This window comes from Pipra filicauda, unplaced genomic scaffold (assembly GCF_003945595.2).
Source record: "Pipra filicauda isolate LSUMZ 115617 unplaced genomic scaffold, ASM394559v2 scaffold318_size846807_pilon, whole genome shotgun sequence".
Classification (NCBI taxonomy): Eukaryota; Metazoa; Chordata; class Aves; order Passeriformes; family Pipridae; genus Pipra; species Pipra filicauda.
This window is the reverse complement of record NW_024104441.1, coordinates 164,822-183,642: the sequence shown is the minus strand read 5'-3', so window position 1 is coordinate 183,642 and position 18,821 is coordinate 164,822. Positions and strand designations below refer to the sequence as shown.

The 18,821-nt window shown below is 61.0% G+C and overlaps 3 protein-coding genes across 6 annotated transcripts; 1 reads left to right on the top strand and 2 right to left on the bottom strand.

The window, feature by feature from the left end:
* The first annotated feature begins 353 nt into the window (after nt 1-353).
* CAMK1 (calcium/calmodulin dependent protein kinase I) lies at nt 354-4,037 on the top strand. The gene is made up of 12 exons (XM_027713919.2): nt 354-429; nt 873-986; nt 1,701-1,832; nt 2,059-2,133; nt 2,208-2,346; nt 2,446-2,572; nt 2,667-2,742; nt 2,832-2,944; nt 3,054-3,132; nt 3,228-3,315; nt 3,403-3,529; nt 3,607-4,037. The coding sequence occupies exons 2-12, from the start codon at nt 901-903 to the stop codon at nt 3,660-3,662; spliced, it is 1,098 nt and encodes a 365-aa protein (XP_027569720.1). The 5' UTR covers nt 354-429; nt 873-900; the 3' UTR covers nt 3,663-4,037.
* Nucleotides 3,980-5,886, bottom strand: OGG1 (8-oxoguanine DNA glycosylase). The gene is made up of 7 exons (XM_027713922.2): nt 5,639-5,886; nt 5,274-5,557; nt 5,018-5,197; nt 4,760-4,938; nt 4,546-4,687; nt 4,413-4,462; nt 3,980-4,326 (listed from the first exon to the last, which is right to left on the bottom strand). The coding sequence occupies exons 1-7, from the start codon at nt 5,746-5,748 to the stop codon at nt 4,222-4,224; spliced, it is 1,050 nt and encodes a 349-aa protein (XP_027569723.1). The 5' UTR covers nt 5,749-5,886; the 3' UTR covers nt 3,980-4,221.
* Nucleotides 5,887-6,031: 145 nt separating this feature from the next.
* BRPF1 (bromodomain and PHD finger containing 1) lies at nt 6,032-18,636 on the bottom strand. Of its 4 annotated transcripts, none has more exons than XM_039383605.1 (13): nt 17,971-18,636; nt 16,145-17,104; nt 13,667-13,823; nt 12,426-12,557; nt 11,933-12,079; nt 10,690-11,002; nt 9,446-9,760; nt 8,052-8,339; nt 7,814-7,961; nt 7,128-7,264; nt 6,917-7,035; nt 6,656-6,810; nt 6,032-6,570 (listed from the first exon to the last, which is right to left on the bottom strand). In XM_039383605.1, exons 1-13 carry the CDS (start codon nt 18,564-18,566, stop codon nt 6,387-6,389), a joined length of 3,651 nt encoding a protein of 1,216 aa, XP_039239539.1. In that variant the 5' UTR covers nt 18,567-18,636; the 3' UTR covers nt 6,032-6,386. The 4 variants fall into 4 exon arrangements, with proteins under 4 accessions (XP_039239539.1, XP_039239540.1, XP_027569685.1 ...); XM_039383606.1 differs by having other exon boundaries at nt 9,446-9,757; XM_027713884.2 differs by having other exon boundaries at nt 11,951-12,079; nt 17,971-18,635.
* Between the last annotated feature and the right edge of the window lie 185 nt (nt 18,637-18,821).

Genomic DNA, 18,821 nt, shown 5'->3' with positions numbered 1-18,821 from the left:
GTGTGGTGACATCGGGGACACCGTGGGGACTGGCCCTGCTCGGGGGCGGGTGTGGGCGGGGGAGGGCCCTGCTGGTGCTGGGCTCAGCTGGGGCGGGGGGGCTGAGGCGTGGCGGGGCTGGGTCTGTCCTGCAGCCCCACGCGTGTCTGCCCGAGGCATCCGTTCGCTCGCATCCCCACAACAGACACAGGGCGGGTGTCGGGGGTGTTGCCGCCCTGCGCGCGCCCCCTCCCCGCGCCCCCCCGCCTGTCCACGCGCGCCCGCGGTCACGCGTGTCCCCCCCGGCCCCCCCGGCGGCCGAACCGCCCCCTCCCATTGGAGGCTGCCGGGCGCGCGCCCGCCCCCCGCCGTGACGTCAGCGCTGTCCGGCGGCGCCGCGCCGGGAGGAGTCGCCGCTGCTCCGCCGCGGGCCCGGGGCCGGGGCCGTCGGTAAGGGCGGGGCGGGGCGGGGGCGGCGTGCCCGCGCGCGGACACCATGCCCACGCGCGGCTCCGAGTGGCGGCGGCGGAGCCGCGCGTCACCACCCGCGCTGCGCAGCTCCGGCTCCCACGCGTGTCCCGCCCGGCGCGGCTGTGCCAACTGGCAGGCGTGGGGAATGGCGGTGGGGACCCCCGCGCGCACTCACGCGTGTGTCTGAGACCTTCCCTCTGCCCGCCCGCCCCACGCCCGCCCCATGGGCGGGCAACTGGAGGGTGCCTGCCTGTGTCCCTAGTGGGACATCCCGCGCCAAAACTCCCGCACGGGCACAGCTTGTTCCCATGACCCCACGATGAAAACCACGTCCCCTTAGCACCCCGTCACCCCCCCGAGTCCCCACACCATCCCGACATGCTGACACCCTGTCCCTACCCTGTCTCTCACTCGTGTCACAGGTGGGAGTGGGTGGCCCCACGGGGCACCATGCCGCTGGGGCAGGATGGGCCCAGCTGGAAGAAGAGGACCGAGGATATTCGGCGGATCTACGACTTCCGAGATGTCCTGGGCACGTGAGTCGCAGTCTGGGGGACACACCGGTGACAACACTCACCGTGATGGGTCTGGCCCCTCCAGCTTTGCCAGACCTGCCAAGTGGAACCGGCTCAAATCCTGGCCTGAGGTGGGGCTGGCACATGAGGGGAGACACTGTGTGGCACAGGTGCAGGTGCCACCTCCCACTGGCGTTGGCTGGTTCCTCCTGCTGGCGTGGCTGTGCCATGCCCAAGGATAGTCCCCCAGCTGGCAGAGGGGTTTCCACTGGTGCCCACAGCACCGTAAGGCTCTTAGGCTGGATTAGCATGTTAATTACGTCAAGGCTTAGGGCCCTTCGCAGTGCAAACATGCTGCCTGTCACTTCCCCACTTGGGCACTGCCAGCAGCTTTGCCCGGCTACTAATGGGCACCTCAGCCCTTGAGTGACCCTGGGTGCTGTGGGATGGCATGGCACGGGGCTCAGCCCCAGCATGGCTCATCCCCAGCAGCATCACAGCCTTATCCTGTCTGATAGGATGGTGCAGCCATACCGGGAGGGACAAGTGGTGCCAGGCGCTCTATTGCTGGCACTCTATTGCTGTCCAGCCATCCCAGTGGACGGCTCCCACTTGCTTTTCTCCTATAAATAGCTGGACTTTCTGCCTGTCGCCATGACAGTCATGGCATAGTGGTACTGACGGCTCTGGCTGGCAACCCCCCCCCGCCCTGCTTATCCCTTAACCTCCCCCTAGGGGGGCCTTCTCCGAGGTGGTCCTAGCGGAGGAGAAGGCGACACGGAAGCTGGTGGCCATCAAGTGCATCGCCAAGAAGGCACTGGAGGGGAAGGAGACCAGCATCGAGAACGAGATCGCCGTCCTCCACAAGTAGGGGCTGTCCCAGCACCAGGGTGGGAGTCCCACCCCATGGCACCCCCACAACCCGGCACAGCTCCCCACTGCCAGCATCCATTGCCGCATGTTATTGCCAGTGCCCAAAATAGCTGGCAGCGCGTGATGCCCTGCAGCACGGAGCCTGGCTGCTCTCTGTCCCGTGGGGGCCGGAGTGGGGGCAGGTGGGAGCCCCCTCATGCCCCTGCAACTCCCCCTGCAGGATCAAGCACCCCAATATCGTGGCCTTGGATGACATCTACGAGAGTGGCACTCACCTCTACCTCATCATGCAGCTGTGAGTGTTGTTGGGGGGCTCCACAGAGGTCTTGGAGGGGGGACTGTGCTGATGGGTGCTTCCCATCCCTGTAGGGTCTCAGGGGGGGAACTCTTCGACCGCATCGTGGAGAAGGGCTTCTACACCGAGCGGGACGCCAGCGCCCTGATCCGGCAGATCCTCGATGCCGTCAAGTACCTGCACGACATGGGCATCGTCCACCGCGACCTGAAGGTGAGCAGTTGGGGGTGAGGGGGACATATGCAGCACCCTCATGGTGGTGGCAGGAGGGGAGCCCAGTGTTGCCCTTCCCTGAACCCCCTCTCCTCGCAGCCCGAGAACCTGCTCTATTACAGCATGGACGAGGACTCCAAGATCATGATCAGCGACTTTGGGCTGTCGAAGATCGAGGGCTGCGGCAGTGTCATGTCCACGGCCTGTGGCACCCCTGGCTATGTGGGTGAGTGCCTGCTGTGGGCCGCCACCACCCTGGGTGTTGGGTTGGGGTATCCCCACAGGTTGGGGTCCCTCCTCACCCCTGCCATCCCCCCCAGCCCCTGAGGTGCTGGCACAGAAGCCTTACAGCAAGGCAGTGGATTGCTGGTCCATTGGGGTCATCGCCTACATTCTGTATGTATCCCCCCTCCTACCCCTTCCTATCCTGGGGGCCTGGCCCCCAGGGCTGCCCAGGGCCAGCATCCCTCTCCCCCCACCCCCAGGCTCTGCGGTTACCCCCCTTTCTATGATGAGAACGATGCCAAGCTCTTTGAGCAGATCCTGCGGGCCGAGTATGAGTTTGACTCACCTTACTGGGATGACATCTCGGACTCGGGTGAGCTGAGACCACCAGGGTGGTGAGGGCTGGGAGCCTGGCACAGTGTCACAGAACCCAAGGGAATGGTGGGCATAGAGACTCACAGCTGCTCAATGCCCTGTCACAGCCAAGGACTTCATCCAACACCTGATGGAGAAGGACCCCAGCAAGCGCTTCACCTGCGAGCAAGCACTGCAGCATCCCTGGTAAGGGGTGACCTGCCACAATCTGCCCCTTCTCTGGCTCACCCCACAGCAGCCATGGGGTAGGGGGGCCCCAGCTGACCCCCATCTCGCTTCAGGATCGCTGGGGACACAGCCCTGGACAAGAACATCCACCAGTCAGTGAGCGAGCAGATCAAGAAGAACTTTGCAAAGAGCAAGTGGAAGGTGAGTGGGGGTTGCTGCGGGGTGCTGGGGGACACAGAGGTCTCCCAGGCACCCCATGTCAGGTGACAGACACTGTGGGGTTGACAGCAAGCTTTCAACGCCACGGCAGTGGTGAGACACATGAGGAAGCTGCAGTTGGGAACCAGCCAGGACATCCCTGGACAGACAACTCCCACCAGCCCCGGCGAGCGGCTGGTAGGGGGGACCAACAATGGTGAGCCCTGACCCCCTAATCCCCATCCTGCACCCCCCAGGGCTGCTGCCAGGATCTCACCCTGCTCCTCCCTGCAGGGTCAGACTGTGGGCGCCCACCCACAAGCAGAGGTCAGCGCCTCCCTCCAGACTGAGCACGGCCCCACATAGCCACATCCAGGGGGGACCAGGGGGGCCCAGCCCTCCCATGGGCACCATGTGGGGTGGGGGGCCCTGCAGTGCAGGAGCAGGGGGGACAGTGTGAGGGCACCCTGCTGTGCTTGCTCTGGGTTTGTGGGGCTGCCCTCATTGCAGGCTCACAGCAGAGATCTGCATCGGGGCAGGGGCACCCCACGGAGCACCCCCAGCTTGGGGCTGTGTCGCAGGCCCCTTCCCACATCCATTCCCTCCCTCCGTCCACGCCTGGCCTGGCACTGTCCCACACCCCCACCCCCAGCATGTTCAAGGAGAATTTTCCAAATGGATGTTTCTATTTTATTGCTTGTAATAAAGGCAAGAGGCCAAAGGTGCTTGGCTCGGCTCTGCCCTGGGGGAGCTGGACACAGCCCTAATTCCCCCCGGCCTCACTGCCCAGAACAGCGGCTCCCTCCACACACACAGTGGGCAGGGGACAGGCACAGCCCACCCCCCTCTGTCCCAGGCTGGCAGCACGCACAGTGTCGCACTCAAGCCACTCTTCCTCCTCGGGTGTCCCTAGGGGGGCCCATCCCCATGGTGGTCCTGGCTTCGGCTCTCCCAGGCCTGATCCCGGCTGCTGGTCAGCTCCTGGCCCTTGCGGAGGTCAGCACAGAACAGTACCTGGAGTGGAGAGAGATGATGGGGTGGGTATGGCCAGGATGGGGGTAAGGGCTGAGCCCCAAGCTGCCTGGGACAGGGGTACTCACCGCTTGTGCCCAGCCAGCGCGGGGGCCCCACAGCCCCCGAAAGAAATCGCCTGCGGAGAGAGGGTGAGTGCCAGCATGGGGGACACAGGCACCATCCCTGAGGTCCCATGTCAGGGCCCAGCCCTGCCCTCACCGATCTCCTGGTAGGCCCGGGGGGTCAGGCTCTTGCTGCCCACCGCCACGCCGTAGCGCTGCTGTGCGATGTGCCAGACATGAGTGTCCACTGGCACCGCCTCAGCCTTGTCCAGGGACACCAGGCAGACACAGTCAGCCACCTGCCACCAGCAGCACTGTCAGCCCCTGATGCTGGACCCCATTCCCCATCCCACCCCCGCCCTGGCACCCACCTTGGCACCTACACCGGGCAGGGCGCACAGCACCTTCCTGGCCTCGGCGTAGGGCGCGGTGCGGAGCTGGCGCAGCCCCTCAGCACCAAGACCCTGGGCGATGGCCTGCGCACTCCCACTGACAAACTTGGCCCGGTACCCAAAGCCCAGTGCCCGCAGCCGGGCCTCGGCATCAGTGCCTGCGTGGACACAGCACAGGGATGTGGGTGGGCGCAGGCGAGGTCATTGTGGAGTGGAAGTGGTGGGGCGACAGCAGACCTGTGAGTGCTGAGAGGGACGGGAAGGCGTGGAACGGCCGGGCGTCGATGGAGCAGAGGTGGCGGCCAAAGGCCTGGCAGAGGCGCTCAATCATGGCAGTGATGCGGGAAATGTGGTTGTTGGAGGTGCAGATGAAGGAGAAGAGGCACTCGATAGGGTCCTGCCGCAGAACCCGCACCCCTGCAGGCAGGACACAGTGAGGGGATGCCGGGCAGGTGCTGTGGCCATCTCTTGTGGCCCCATGGAGCCACCTCACCTGGGAAGTCCTCGGCCACCTTGCGGAACAGGGGGTCGGCCGCCTCCCACTCACGATACAGGGCCGACAGACTCACGTCCAGCTGGAAGTAGTCGCGCAGGATCCGGTCTGTCTCCGCACCGTCCAGCTTGGCTGCTTTGGCGGGGCACCCACCCCGTTCCTCCTCCTTGTGCTCATCCTCCTCGCCGTACACCGTGTACCAGAGCCGGTCCCGGTCCTGCCGCAGTGTCCAGACGCGCCCCTCCAGCACGCCTGTCCAGGCCCCCGGGCTGCTCTCCCACCACCTGCCGCACACGGGCACGTCGGGGCGGGCCCGGGCACGCAGGGCCGGGCCGGGGGGCGCCGGGACCCCCGTGCTGGCTCACCGGAAGCTCTGTCCCGAGGACAGCACCAGGTCCAGGCGCAGCTCGGCCAGCGGGCACGGCAGGCAGCGCCACAGCGACGGGCAGGCGGACGGGGCGTCCCGCAGCTTCATGGGGGCCGGCTGCGCGCCCCTGCCCGCGGGGGTGGCGGGGTCAGGCACCGCGCGGCGCTGAGCCCCCGGCCGCCCCAGCCTGGCCCGGCCCCGCACCTCCTCACCGCCGCCCGGCCCGTGCCCCCCGGCCCCGCAGCGGCCCCGTCGCTCCCCAGCACAGACAAACCCCGAGCGGGCGGAGCTCCCGCCGCTCCCCGCCCCGGTTTCCGCCCGCCGACGGAAGCGCGGCCGGCGGCGCCACACGTGTCCCCCCCGCTCCCGCCCCGCCCGCAGCGGCCGCGGCTCCGCAGCGGAGGTTTATTTTCTAAGAATCAATAGATTTTTCTTCCTTCAAAATAAATACAAACAACGTCCAAGCGCGGGGCCGGCCGGGGGGGCTGGGCCCAGGGGTTGGGGGCAGCACGGGGGGTTGGGGGCGCGGGGGCCGCCCTGGGGCACGGCGGCGGCCAGAACAGCATCCCGAGGAGCGGCAGGCTGGAGGGAGCGGGCACCGGGAATGGGAGAGTGGGGGGGGCGCGGGGGGGCCGGCCCCACCCCTCCCGGTCCCCTATCCCCCAGTGGGTGCAGGCCAGCTGCACGGGGGTCCCCGAGCCCCGTTTGCCCTGAGATTCGGCGGGGGAGCGGCCGGCGGGGCCGGCTCAGTCGCTCTCGCTGGAGTCACTGCTCTGCTCGCCCTGCACCTTGTTGCGGTGCTGCATGGCGCGGTGGTAGGCGATCTGCACCGACTTGCGGATGTTGGACTTGCGGCCCTCCAGCATCTTCTCCTTGTCCAGGTCCTGGTTCACCCCCAGAGGCACCAGCTTCGTCCGGGGCAACCACTGCCTGCGGGGAGCAGGGGGCCACCTCGTTTGAGGGTTACAATCGTCTCCGGACACCCCCCCCAAAGCCCCCGGCGCCCCGGCCTTACCAAGTGCGCTTGTTGTCAAAGAAGAGGACAAGGTAGAGGTGCTCGCGTGCTTCCTGAGTCATCTGCTCCCCCAGCTTCAGCACCTCCAAGGGGGGCACGGGGATGGGGACGCCGTGGTGGAACATGCCTTCCCGCGGCATCTTGGGATCAATGATCTGCCAAAAGAGCAGGGGAAGGCTGAGAGGGGAACGGGGACCCCAAGAGCCAGTCTGCAGGAAGGGGACATGGATTTTGGAGGCCCCGATGATGGGCAGTACTCACCAGTGCTGGGTAGGAGGGGTACCCCCGGCACTTGGCCCACACCAGATCCAGGGCGTCCAGGGAGGAATCTTCATCCTCAGAGAGCCACCCCGCGCCGCGCCCCATGCCCTTGCGCACCACTGTGCCAGAGGAGAGGGGAGAGAGGGGTCAGCTGCGTCCCCCCAGGTGACGGTGCCAGCCGGGCACGTGGCTGCACAGCCACAGTACTTACTGCCGTGCCCCACGCCTCGTCCAGTGCCCACAGAGTAGGACTCATTCTCCGTCCCCGACGTGTCCTCACTGCTGTCTTCCGGGAAGTTCACTCGGGAGAAGGAAGGTTTCCCTCTGCCCTGCTTGGAGGGTGTTGTGCTGCAGAGACAGGGAACAGAGCCATCAGTAAGAGTCATGTTAAGCTTTCAGAAACTGCTTCTGGGAGGGCCAGCCTGGTGGGACACCAGGGCTTGTGGGCTCCAGCTGCTGGCCTCAGCACTGGGAAGGACCTGGAAGGGGTACCAGGCAGAAAGGTGGGATGGTGCTTCTGCCAGGGTGCCAGCCAGACCCCCACCCAGTTTCACGCAGGAAGACCCAGAAGACGTGCACTGATCAGAATTAGAGGCACAGGCAGGAACCTGATGGTGCTGGCAGCTGGAAGGGCAGTGACAGAGCAGCTGCTGTGCCAAGAGGGAATTCCCCAGTTCATGCTCCTTGCTAGCCCTTTGGTGCACAATCACACCTTTAGGTTTTACATTAAAAAAGGCACAAACCCTGCAGATTTCTAGGGATTAGCTGGGAGCAGCAGGAGGGTGAAAGAGACAAAGACCATGAAATGGGCTCCTCGTCTGGCAACTCGAGGCCAGGAGCCGCCCACTGACACCCCGAGCAGCACCAGTGTCTCCAGAGCTGGGCCAGGGACAGTACCTGGTGCGGTCTGAGGCAGCGCTGCTGCTGCTGCTGCTGCTGGACTCCGAGTCGGAGCTGCTCCGGGGAAGATTGCAGTCGTTGCGGTACACCAGGAAGCTTTTCTTCACAGGCTGGTTCCCGCTGCTGAAACCGTTGGCTGGCAAGTCTGCAAAACACCCCATGAGAAGAGTGTTACCACTGCGCCAGCCCCTGCCATGTGCTGCCAGCGGGGCCATGGCCGCCCGGCTGCACCCACCCATGGGAGTGTCCTCCGCAGACTTGTCACTGTCACTGTCCGAGCTGGAGCTGGGCCGTGGGCTCCGCCCTCGCTTCCTCTGCCGCTGGGAGGACCCCATTATTGGGAGCTGGGGGGGCCCAATGGGGCTGTTCCCATGCCCAGGAGTGATCTGGCTGTCTCGATTCTTTGGAGGGCGTCCCGGACGTTTTGGGGGCCCTGCAGTTTTAGGGTTCTTCTTGGAGAAGAGCACTGAGGTCCTCCTGCCAACTTCATGTGCTGGGGTGGAAGAAGAATTGGGACCCAGACCTGGAAGAGGGAGAAGGTGTCAGCTGCAGCCCTGCTGGCAGGAACTGCGTGGCAGTGGTGTCAAGAAACAGCTTCATTTCTTGAGAACATTATCTTGGAAGATCCTCCATCCCGAGTGCTGCCACACCTGTAACTTCAGGGTCAAACTTTCCAGTCTGCTGACAGTAAAAGCTAGACAGGGATATCAAAGAAGGGCCTGAAAGACAAAGGTCCCTGCTTGCAGAAGAGCCTGCTTTTCCTGGTGATTAGTGGACAGGACTGGGATGCAGAGGTGGCAAACCCCCAGTGACACCTGGCAGCTCTGCCTGGAGCTTTTGCTGTGTCCCCACAGACCCCAGCTCAGCATCTCTGTCCAGGGAGCTGGTAGCTGGCCTGTGTTTGAATCCCAACCCGAGAGAGCATTTGGAGCTCGGCAGTCAGTACCATTGCAACTCCCTCCCGTGCCCCCAGGCAGGAAGGGACGCTGAAGGCAGCCTGCTCCATAATGCCCCTAGAGAACCCCACAGCATGGCTGAGCTGGCAGGGCCTTGCAGGACAAAAAAATCCATCTCATGCCCCACATCACACAGCTGGAACTCTCAGTCTCTGGGACAACATCCAGTTCCTTGACTGACGAGGAGACGAGCTCACCAGGTGAGCACTGACTGTGCTGTGAACACCAGCAATCTGCCAACCCTCCCCAGGGGCAAACACACACTAGGCTGCAGCTGTTCCAGACACTGAATGTGGTCTCCTTCAGCTGCCAATCCCCCCTGCTTGGCTGGCATGGCTCACTACAAACTACTCAGTGTGTACCATCCTCAGAGGGGCACACTGGGAGGGAGCCCAGGAAGGCACAGACAGCATACTCTGTACCCACCTCTTTGGGAGAGATTACAGGAAATGAGGAATCCCTGCATGGGAATGGGAGATAAGGGACCATCCCGCAAGAGGCCACCTGCCCCACTCACACAGAGGAGTGAAGAGCGAGGTGTGTGTGAGGAGCTGCCCACACAGCCCTCCAGCCTCAGGATGCACCTGGCAGGGAAGCTGCTCCCCAGCCAAGCCAGTCCAGAGGCAGCTCTCCACCGCTCCCCGAACTGGCAGTGTTTTGGAAGGAGCATTACCTTTGCCAGTCTCCTGGCTGCTGCTCTCCTCTGCAGCACTGTCCGTCTGCAGGTCCTTCTCACAGGGGTTGTGGGACTGCATGACTCCCCTGGCAGAGGAGCTGTGCCGCTCCAGCCCGTCCCGGCCCAGGTCCCGCGGGTGCGCGAGCTTCCGCCGGAGGACTGTGATCTCCTTCTTGATCATCTTGGCCCGGCGGGACCGTCCTATGCTCTGCTTGCCCGCGTTGACCTCATCCAGCCGCTCCAGCAGGATCTTCAGCTGCTCCTCCAAAGGCAGGTGCTTCTGATTCTCCGAGAGCAGCAGCCGCACATCTTCTGGGGAAACAAAGAGGAGCAGATGGATGAAAGAAATCGGGAACTCATTGGAGCTCCTCTACATGAAAGGGCATGAGGCAATCTAGGTTCCCTGCAGAAGGGAAGTAGCTGACATGCCACCAAACACCTGTGAACCCTTTAGGGAAGTTACCCTAAAAGACCTGAGAAGGGGAAAACCAGCTAGTTGGGACCATTGGGGAAAGCAGGCTGATCAGCAGTATGGAGGATACCAAGGTTCTCATTGGCTGGAGAAAGGACACAACAGGAAAAAAAAAAAGGGAACTGTAACAGGAAAAAACAGAAGTCAAAAGGATCCTGAAGCATTACAGAGCAGGGAAGTTCCCCTGTCTGAGCCTGTCTTGTGCTGAAGCAGGGACACGGGTACCCTAAAAGGACCCTTCTCTAACAATATGTTCTTGGCAGTGCTCCCCAATGCCCAGAGACAAGCAGGACTACAACCACAGAGTATGGGGTATCTGGAGCAGTGTGGCAGCCAGCAAAGCCCACAGCTGGGAAGAGAGGGGGGAATACACAGCTCTGACCAGGGGGAGTTCGTCCTTCTAGCCAGGCAGCACAGCAAGAGCCTCAGCATCTCACGACTAGTGCTGGGGCCGGGTGAGTGACTGTACCCTGACATGGGCCAGAGAGGCCACATCCCGGGCATACCCCTGCTCTGACCAACAGGAGGACAAGGGACCAAGGGACTGGCAGGACACACAGAAAAACTATTGCCTAGAACCAACCTAAGAGAGCCAAGAGGTACCTGGCTAGCAAGGTCCCCACCTCTCCAGGAAGTGGGGACACACAGCCCAGCATCCAACTGAACTTCCCATGGGAGGCAGCTCAAACAGACTCTCGGGTGTCCTGGCTCTGCCCAGCCTTTACCTCCGAGTAGCCCTCGTACCATGGGGCAGGGGACAAGTACCCACCATCCTCAATGTCTTGGATCTGAGCCTCTTCCACCGTTACGCAGTGGGGGAAGTGCATGCCTGTCTCAAAGTCAATGCCCATCTTCTCGGCCTGCCGGCGAGCCTGCCGGAGCACGGCGCCTCCCTGCTCCCGCAGACGGATGGCTGCCCGGTAGAAGATTGTGTCTTTGGCATTGTATTTCAAACAGTTGTTGATGATCAGGTTGAAATCCTCCTCAAAGTCATCGAAATTCAGATAACGATAGGCTTCCAGGTTTTGTTTCATTGTCTGAAAATCCATTGGCTTCTTGATGTGATCCAGGTAGTCTGGGACCTGCATGAGGAGAGAGCCAGAGCTAAAGGCCCAGGAGACAGTTAGCAGTACCTGCTCCAAGAAAACAGTTGTTAAAGGAATCAGGTAACGCTTCCTGTGCTCTGCCCAAATGCACATCGGGGAATGCCATCTGCTTTTGCAGCTTGAGGAACAGTAACGCCTCCGGATTAGGGAGCCCATGTGCTGTCTCAACCTGTGGATACACACTCTGAAGCGTTTTTACAGGTCCAGCACAGATGGCAGCACCCTGTCCTCTCCTCCTGCCTGCAGGCAGCTGGGATCCAGTATGCTACATGGTGTTCCGTGGGGACGGAGCTGTAAGCGCAGCCCCTGGGAGTGAGGGTGAGTGCAGACAGGAAAAACAGAGCCGTCCAGGTGGCAGCACTGGCTGCAGGTGGGACACAGCCTTCCTCCCTGTTCTGCCGAGATGCCTCTGTGCTGACCCGCTGCCAGCGCTGTGCAGAGCCAGCATGGCCCTTCCCTACGTTCCCAGGCTGGAACTTGATGAATCTCAGGAATCATCTCCCCTGCCCACAGCAGTGACAGTTTGGGGAGTGTGAGTCAGTCACCTGGCAGAGGCCTTCACAAGAGGACAGGTAAGAGCACGCCAACTGACAAGGGCTGGCATTTTGCCTTTCCCAGTGGGAATCCCCAACTGCTCACAGACCCCAGGGTGTCACCAGTAACACACACAGAGGAAGAGCCAAGTGCTGTGCTCCGAGCCAGCACCGGCTTGGCTGTTCTGCATTTGGCTCACCCAGGAGGAGCATTGCTGCACACCCCTCTCGGGTGAGTGAAGGGTGCTAGGATGTGTGAGCCAGCACCAAGCTGCTGAGGGAGCTTCTGGACCAGAGCACACCCTGGGCAGCCCTTGGCACGAGCAAGGGACAAGTTTGAGTGAAGCAGAAATCTGGGGGAGAGGGTTCTTACTTCGTAGATTTCTGTTACCTCAGACAGAGGGACCGGCTCGCTGAAGATGTTGCCTGTGTCTTTCTCCTGCAGCTGCTCAAGCGTCTTGCGGAGGAGGATGAGGAAGGGGGTCAGCTGCATTTCCAGTGCCACCTGCTGGACTTTGATCTGAAACAGAGGAACAGAGCGGGGCTGAGCCCCTGCCCCCACCCAGACAGAGGGGACTGTCCCCAGGGAGCAGTGGTGCAGCCCTGCAGGACAGCAACCCCTCTCCTCTTCTCACGGAGGGGCAGGGACTGCCCCTCACCCCCATCTCTGCGGATCGGAGGTGTAACACCAGCTCCAGCACCTGCGTGTCCCACCTGCACCTTGCAGAGCAGCCACCTTTGCTCAGAGCCGCTGGGACAGGGCACAGCATGGGCGAGGGGACCCTGGCACACACCTACAGCACTCTAAGGAGCCCCTACTCACGCCCACCCCAACGGCTCCCCAAGGAGGGGCAAACAATCGTTACCGTCTCTCTCTTGAGCTTCTCCCGCTTGCGTATCAGCTCCACCAGCAAGCGCGCGCGCTCGAGGTCATGGCGGAGGCGCTGCCATGACTTCAGCTGCTCCTTCAGGGCCCAGTTCTTATCCTCAGTGTCTCTCTGCAGGAACATCAGAGACCATGAGCTGATAAGAGATGTGCTCCCATCTCCACCTTCCTGACCATGTGCTGGGGGTCTTCCATGGCAAAGGGAACCAGCCTGACCCTGTTGGTTCAGCAAAGGTCCCGGTTCCCTTGCTGTAACCTAGGCAAGTGACTCAGGAACAGTCTCACCAGAGCTAAATACCTGCCCCTTGGTCACCACAGCCCTTAGGATGCCACAAAGCCACACCCCGAGCCTCTGGAAATACTCTTCCTAACATGACCGACTGCCTGCAGCTGCCCAAGAGGTCTGTGCTGCTGCTCAGAGATCCAGCAAAGTGCAATAGGGCAAAAAGGAAACACAGCTCTGTTTGATTACACTTCTGGAGCACCAAATAAACGACATATTTATATCTTCCTGTAGCCGAAGATGAGCAGAAGCAGTCTCAACTCTTCTCCAGAAAAAAAAAAGAGAGGGGCCAAAGGCAGGAGAAACCCCTGTCCAGTCATAATCATCAAAGGGCTCAGAAAGACAGATTTAGAGCTGAGAAGGGGAGACAGAAGAAAAATCTTCCTCTCTGGCACCAGAGACTTCACATCTGTGAATTGCTGACTATGGGCTGAGGCAGACACTGGGCTGGAAGCAGCACCCAGAGGGAGTGCTCCTGGAGTGGTATCAGAAACTGGGAGTGAAGCCTTGGTTCCTTACAGACTGCTTCCGAGATCCCCAGTCATCTCTCTCAATGCTGACTGACATAGCAGCCTCATACTAGAGCCATTTCTGACAGGTCTGCCATTGCCACCGGCCAAATGCAGGCACGAGAAAGGAGCTACCTTCTGCGTGGCAGCTGGAGAGTGCAGGATTCCCTCCCCGTGGCAGGCTGCCAGCGGCCTCCCTGTCTGGCAATTCTCTGAACGCCGAGAGCGGAGGAGAAGGTGAAGCAGCAAAAGCAGCTGGGGCTGCCCTTTCCTCATCTGAGAGCTCAACACCCCTGACCCCCCTTCTGCACCTGCAAGCACCACATGCAGCAAAGGCTGTGAGCCCGCAGCTCTGAAGGTGAAGGAAGCACACGCACAGCCAGGGTTCCCTGCAGCCCCACAACAAGCCCCAAAACAAGCAGCCCTTACCTGGTCGCAGTTCCTCTGTGACTGCAAGTGCGTCTGAAGGCGGCGGAGCAGGGGGACACCATTGCGGGACTGTCTCTTTAGGGTCCAGTAGCTGTGCAGCCTCTGCATGAACTGGCTCTTCCTCTGGATGGTTAAACGGTTTGTAATCTTACTGAGCCTGAGGAAAGGAGAGGAACCACAGAGCCCATCAACACGGCAAGCCTGGATGCTACAGGAGAAGCCCTGGCTGGGGGCAGCTAAGAGCAGCTAAGAAGCTCCTCAGAGAGAGAACACCCTTTCCCATGGCAGGAATTTCTGTGACACCAAGTCACACAGAGTAAACACAAGAGAGGATGCCAGGAGACATCCAGCCTTGCCTCTCCATAACAGACTTTCCTTTCTACCTCCTGTCAACTTATGGAGAAAGCCTAGGGCAGGCTGAGCCAGGTTGGGCTACAACACAGCCAAATCAGGGGCTGTGTTTAATCAGGGGAGTTTAACAGCTCCCACAGTCCCTGAGACTGCAAGTGTTATGGTGCTACCCCAAAACCATTATTTATCTGTCTGAGGGTTGCTAGCCATGATAAAGGGCCTGGCCAAATGTTACAGAGAAACTCAAGCCTGGCAAAGCATGAGGAGGAAGCAGGTGGCATGAGCACAACAGAGCTCCCATCCAAGACTACCCTAAACAGCCCAAAACACCACAAAAGGGATTTCTTACTCCCCACAACAGCAGAAAGTCTGGAGGGGCTGGGACAACCTCATTCAGCAAAGTCAGACAGAGACGCCCTGCTAGCATGGAGCCGAAGGGACAAACCCCCAGTATCTCCCTGTCTCACAGGGACAGCTCTTCCCATAGGATGATCCAACCTGCCTCAGCCTCAGGTGAAGAGGCTGGGGATGGCAGTCTCATGTGCCATCACCAGCCAAGCACAGCTCCCACAGGAAGACATCTGGCATTCTGGCAACAGCCCTTGAAGAATAATTAATCCCAACAGGAAGGCCTGGGGAGAGGTTAATAGCTTCTAGCTCAGTGTGGGTTTCACTGTGAGCTCGATAGCAGCAAGAGTCTACAAACTGCCTGCCAAGGTGTCCGCAAGTAGGAAAAGAGACCCTGGCTATGGAGCAAGCCCCGAGGGAGCAAAAAACATAAGGCTAGGACACAAACAGACTGTGGAGAAAAGCCAGCAGCCTTGTGGCAGAGACCTGCCTCCTCAGGTCACCAGAACATTGCCCAGAGAACACAGCCCACGTGTGCTCCCCGCTGACTGCAGAGGAGATAGTCTTGAGGATCCGAGGGCTGGATGGTGTCCTGTGGGGAGGAGGAGAGCTCAGCAGCTCAGGGGGTGGCTCAGCTCCCGCCATGGGGAGGAGGATTTTTCAGCAGCTCAGGAGGCGGTTCAATCACCATGATGACAAACAACTCTGTGCCAAACCTGCACTTCAACCGTGTGATGCCTGCTGCAGGGTGACAATGAGATCCAAAAACACCCTAAGATGCCCTGACGTGCTTTTACATGCTGCCGAGGACACCAAGAGTTATAAACTACACTGACAAATTCTGGCAAGGCTCTTAAATGCTCATTTCAGGATTTGTATGCCAGCCCAACAATCCAACCAGAGCAAGACACACAGCAGTTACACCTGTAACAACAGGGTGTTTGCACCCCTGTGAGCCCACAGGGTTTGGATGTGACAGAAACACAACCCCTGGCAAGGCTTCAAGTACCTTTCCAACAGCCCTTGTGCTGTGGAACCAGCCTTGGGACCACTGTGCCCCTTGGCAGGCAGGAGTCCTGGTGCTCTCCAGCCACCCCTCCTTGCAGGCAGCCGTGCAGAGGCTTTCAGCATCCACAGCTGCACAGCCCTGCTCCAACAGGCAGCCCCGAGTAGACACAGCTGTTACTGCACCTGGCATGAAACACTGAGGAAGCCCAGCAAGGGGTACACGGCTGCTGGGATGCATGAACTGTGCTCAGCAGGGCACTGGGATCCCAATCCCAGACCTCTCTGCTCCAGAGCCAAAACAACCCCTGGGATTAGCCCGTTTCCCAGGCCTGAGTTGCTCCCGCACTTCTGTCATTTGCCTGGCACAGCCTCAGGAGAAAATGGACTTCAGCAGAAAGGAGAGCAGTCCCCTCCTCGCTGCCTGATTTACTCCAGTGCCTGAGGTCAGCACAACAGGAAAGGAGTGCTGGGAACCTCCAGCTGCTTCCTGACGCATCTAGCCAAGTTCACTCTCTGCTGTTAAACTAATAGCAGCTATTTCCTGCCCCACCAAGGGCCCAGACACCTTTGTGGGGTAGCGCATCGCACAGCCCTGCCTCTCTGCAGGACTCCCAGAGGAAACCACCACAGCCCTCTGCAACAACGAAGTGAGAAACACCTGTGCAAAAAGCCAAGGAGAGGAACAGGGTAATGTCTACATGGAAAGCAGGACAGGAGGCATGGAGAAAAGGAGAAATCTCTCCCCGGTCCATGGAGGGCGGTGGGTCGTACCTGTGAGGGGGGATGCAGGGCACAGAAACCACGGGCGCTGCAGCCCGTTTCTCTGCCAGAATCTTCCGTGCCTTCTTCATCTTGATCCTAGACTTGGCCTTCGCTTTTTTGACTTTCTCAGAGCTCCAGCCCTTTCCCTCCTCTTCCTCCTCCTCCTCCTCCTCTTCCCCCTCACTGTGGGAGAGGGCGGGAAGCCTGCGCACAGAGCCCGGCGGTGTGTGGATGTCGCAGTAGGCGGTTTTGCGCACGCTGAAGGAGGTACCATTGGCACCTGTCTCCCGGACAGGCTCCATCTTCATGTACAGCCCGGCCTGCTGGGCGCAGGTGACGTGGAAGGCAGTGTAGCAGTTGGCTTTGTGACACTGGATGCAAGCCCCGGAGCCACGCTGCTTGCAAATGTAACAGGTCAGCTTCCAGCGTGCGGGCGGGATGTGCTCGATGCTGTCAATGGGCTCCAGGAAGACGGTGTTGGCAAAGCACACCTCCGGGATCCAGAGGGCACAGACCACGTGTGCCCAGCGCCCATCGTCCGTCTGCTTGAAAGCCCCCCCCTTGTTCGGGCAGAGGGCGCAGTCCACAGCGCGCGAGGGTGACTGCAGGCACCGTCTGCAGAGCCACTGTCCCTCGGGGATGTAGGGCACCCCGTAGCACTCCTGGTGCACAGCCAGGTTGCACATGTCGCAGAAGAGGATGACGTTGCTGTTCTGACACTCCCCGTCGTTGCAGATGCAGCAGACGGCGTCCTCGTCCACCAAGGCGTTTGGGTCCCCCTTGTTGTGGCTCTCGAAGTACGACTCCTTTTCCAGCCGATCCATCAGGTACTCAAAGATCTCCTGGGGAATAGGACTCACACCTTCGTTCTTCCGCCGCTCATTCATGATGTCCAGCCAGATGTAATCCTCCTCATCCATGTCATACTCCACCTCCTCATCCAGCTCCTCTGCCGACTTCTCGATGTACCTGGAAGGACAGCACGGGAGAGTGAGGGCATGTTCGGCACGGTTGGAGCTGCTGAAGCCCAACTCCAGGGTTTGGCTGTGGCTGAGGGAACATTTTAACGCTCCAGCCAAGCCATAAGTCAAAATAAAGAAACAAGGACAAGGCAGGAATGTGCAGAAGTGCTGCTGCACCCTGAGCACTGCAGCGGCACAGCGGCACCTTGCAGACAAAATAACACTGGTCTAAGGAGCAAGGTCAGGCCTTGGAGACTTGTCAGCGCAAGGCAGGGGCCTGCACAAGCCACTCAGAAGGTGCCAGTTCTCTGGAGACAGCAGCCTCATGACCAAGACATGATAACCAGGCAAGGACGCATCACGTTTTGTTAATTCTGGAGAGGGGGCTGTGTTAACTCCTGCTTGAGGTATTACCTTGGGCAACTGCACTGACCAAACCTCTCACAGAAAACTGTAGGACGAAAATTAAGAATTAAGCCCCCAAACAGATCTACAGGTACATCTTGGTGCTGAGGGGCTCTGGAGCTCTCCCAGCATATCTCCAAAGAGCAGAATAGGAGGCAAAAGGACACATTTGGGTTTTGTTATGACCGTACATGCTGTTCCAGCAAGGAAAGAGAGCAGCAGTCAAACTGCTGACAGTGACCTAAGCAGCAACTGAGAGCTCTGTAGACACACAGACCCCTCAGAACTGGGAGGTGATGCCAGGCAGAGCCCCAAGAGCCTGAAGCCATGGGACAGCGAGCTCCACAGGAGCTGGGATAGGCCATCAGAGGCCATGGGCAAGCCGCCTGCACAGAGCCGGGCCAATTCCACCTCCAGACCCAGGGCACAAGCCTGGGAGCCTCCTCACACCCCAGCCACGGGCAATACCTGTAGTATGAGGTGGGACGAGGTGGGGCATCGGGGGTGTCCTGCTCCAGCTCTCGGTACACCACCTCGGGCAGCTTGGGGGTGGTGCTGGCCGAGGCATTGTGGTGGTGGTGGTTGGAGTCCTTGCGCTTCTCCTTGTTCTTGTGCTTGCCAGATTTGGGAGGGACGCTCTGCGTCTCCGTGTTCTCCTTATTGCTCCCGTTCTCGGGCACCTCCTCGGGAACGTCCTCGTCCTCGGACACCACGTCGAGGTTATCGAAGATGCTGATGCGGTGGACGCGGCCGTGTAGGTCCACCTCCACCATGCGCTGGGCCTGGGCGTAGGTCATCACCTCTCGGCCGGGCGACTGGGAAGTCTCGGAGGGGCTGGGCGACTGCTTGTTGGCGGAGCGGGCCTGGCGCCCCTTCTTCTTGTGCTTGCGCAGGGGGGTGTGCTGGGGCGGGGGCGGGTTGTCGTGGTCATAGTGGTAGAGGTGGTACTCGATCCCGCTGTAGCTCTTGTAGATCTTGCGGCAGGTGCCTACCGGGCACTCGTAGGGCGGCTTGGTGGCCCGCAGGTTGTGGCAGAAGGTCTTCACGTCGAAGTCTACGCCCATGGCGGGGCCGCGGGGGGCCGAGGCCGGGCCGGGCCGGGCCGGGCCCCCGCCCCGCCGCCCCCTACCCGGGCCCCGGCCGCCCTGCCCTGGCTCCCCCCTGCCCGCTCCCTGCCTGCGGCGGCGCTCCCGGCGCGGGGCCGCGCTCAGCGGGCGGGCGGCTCCATGGGCGGCGGCAGCGGCGGCGGCGGCGGGCCCGGGCCGGCCCCAACAATGGAGCTGCGGCGGCGCCTGGCGCGGGGCGGCCGCTGGGTAAAG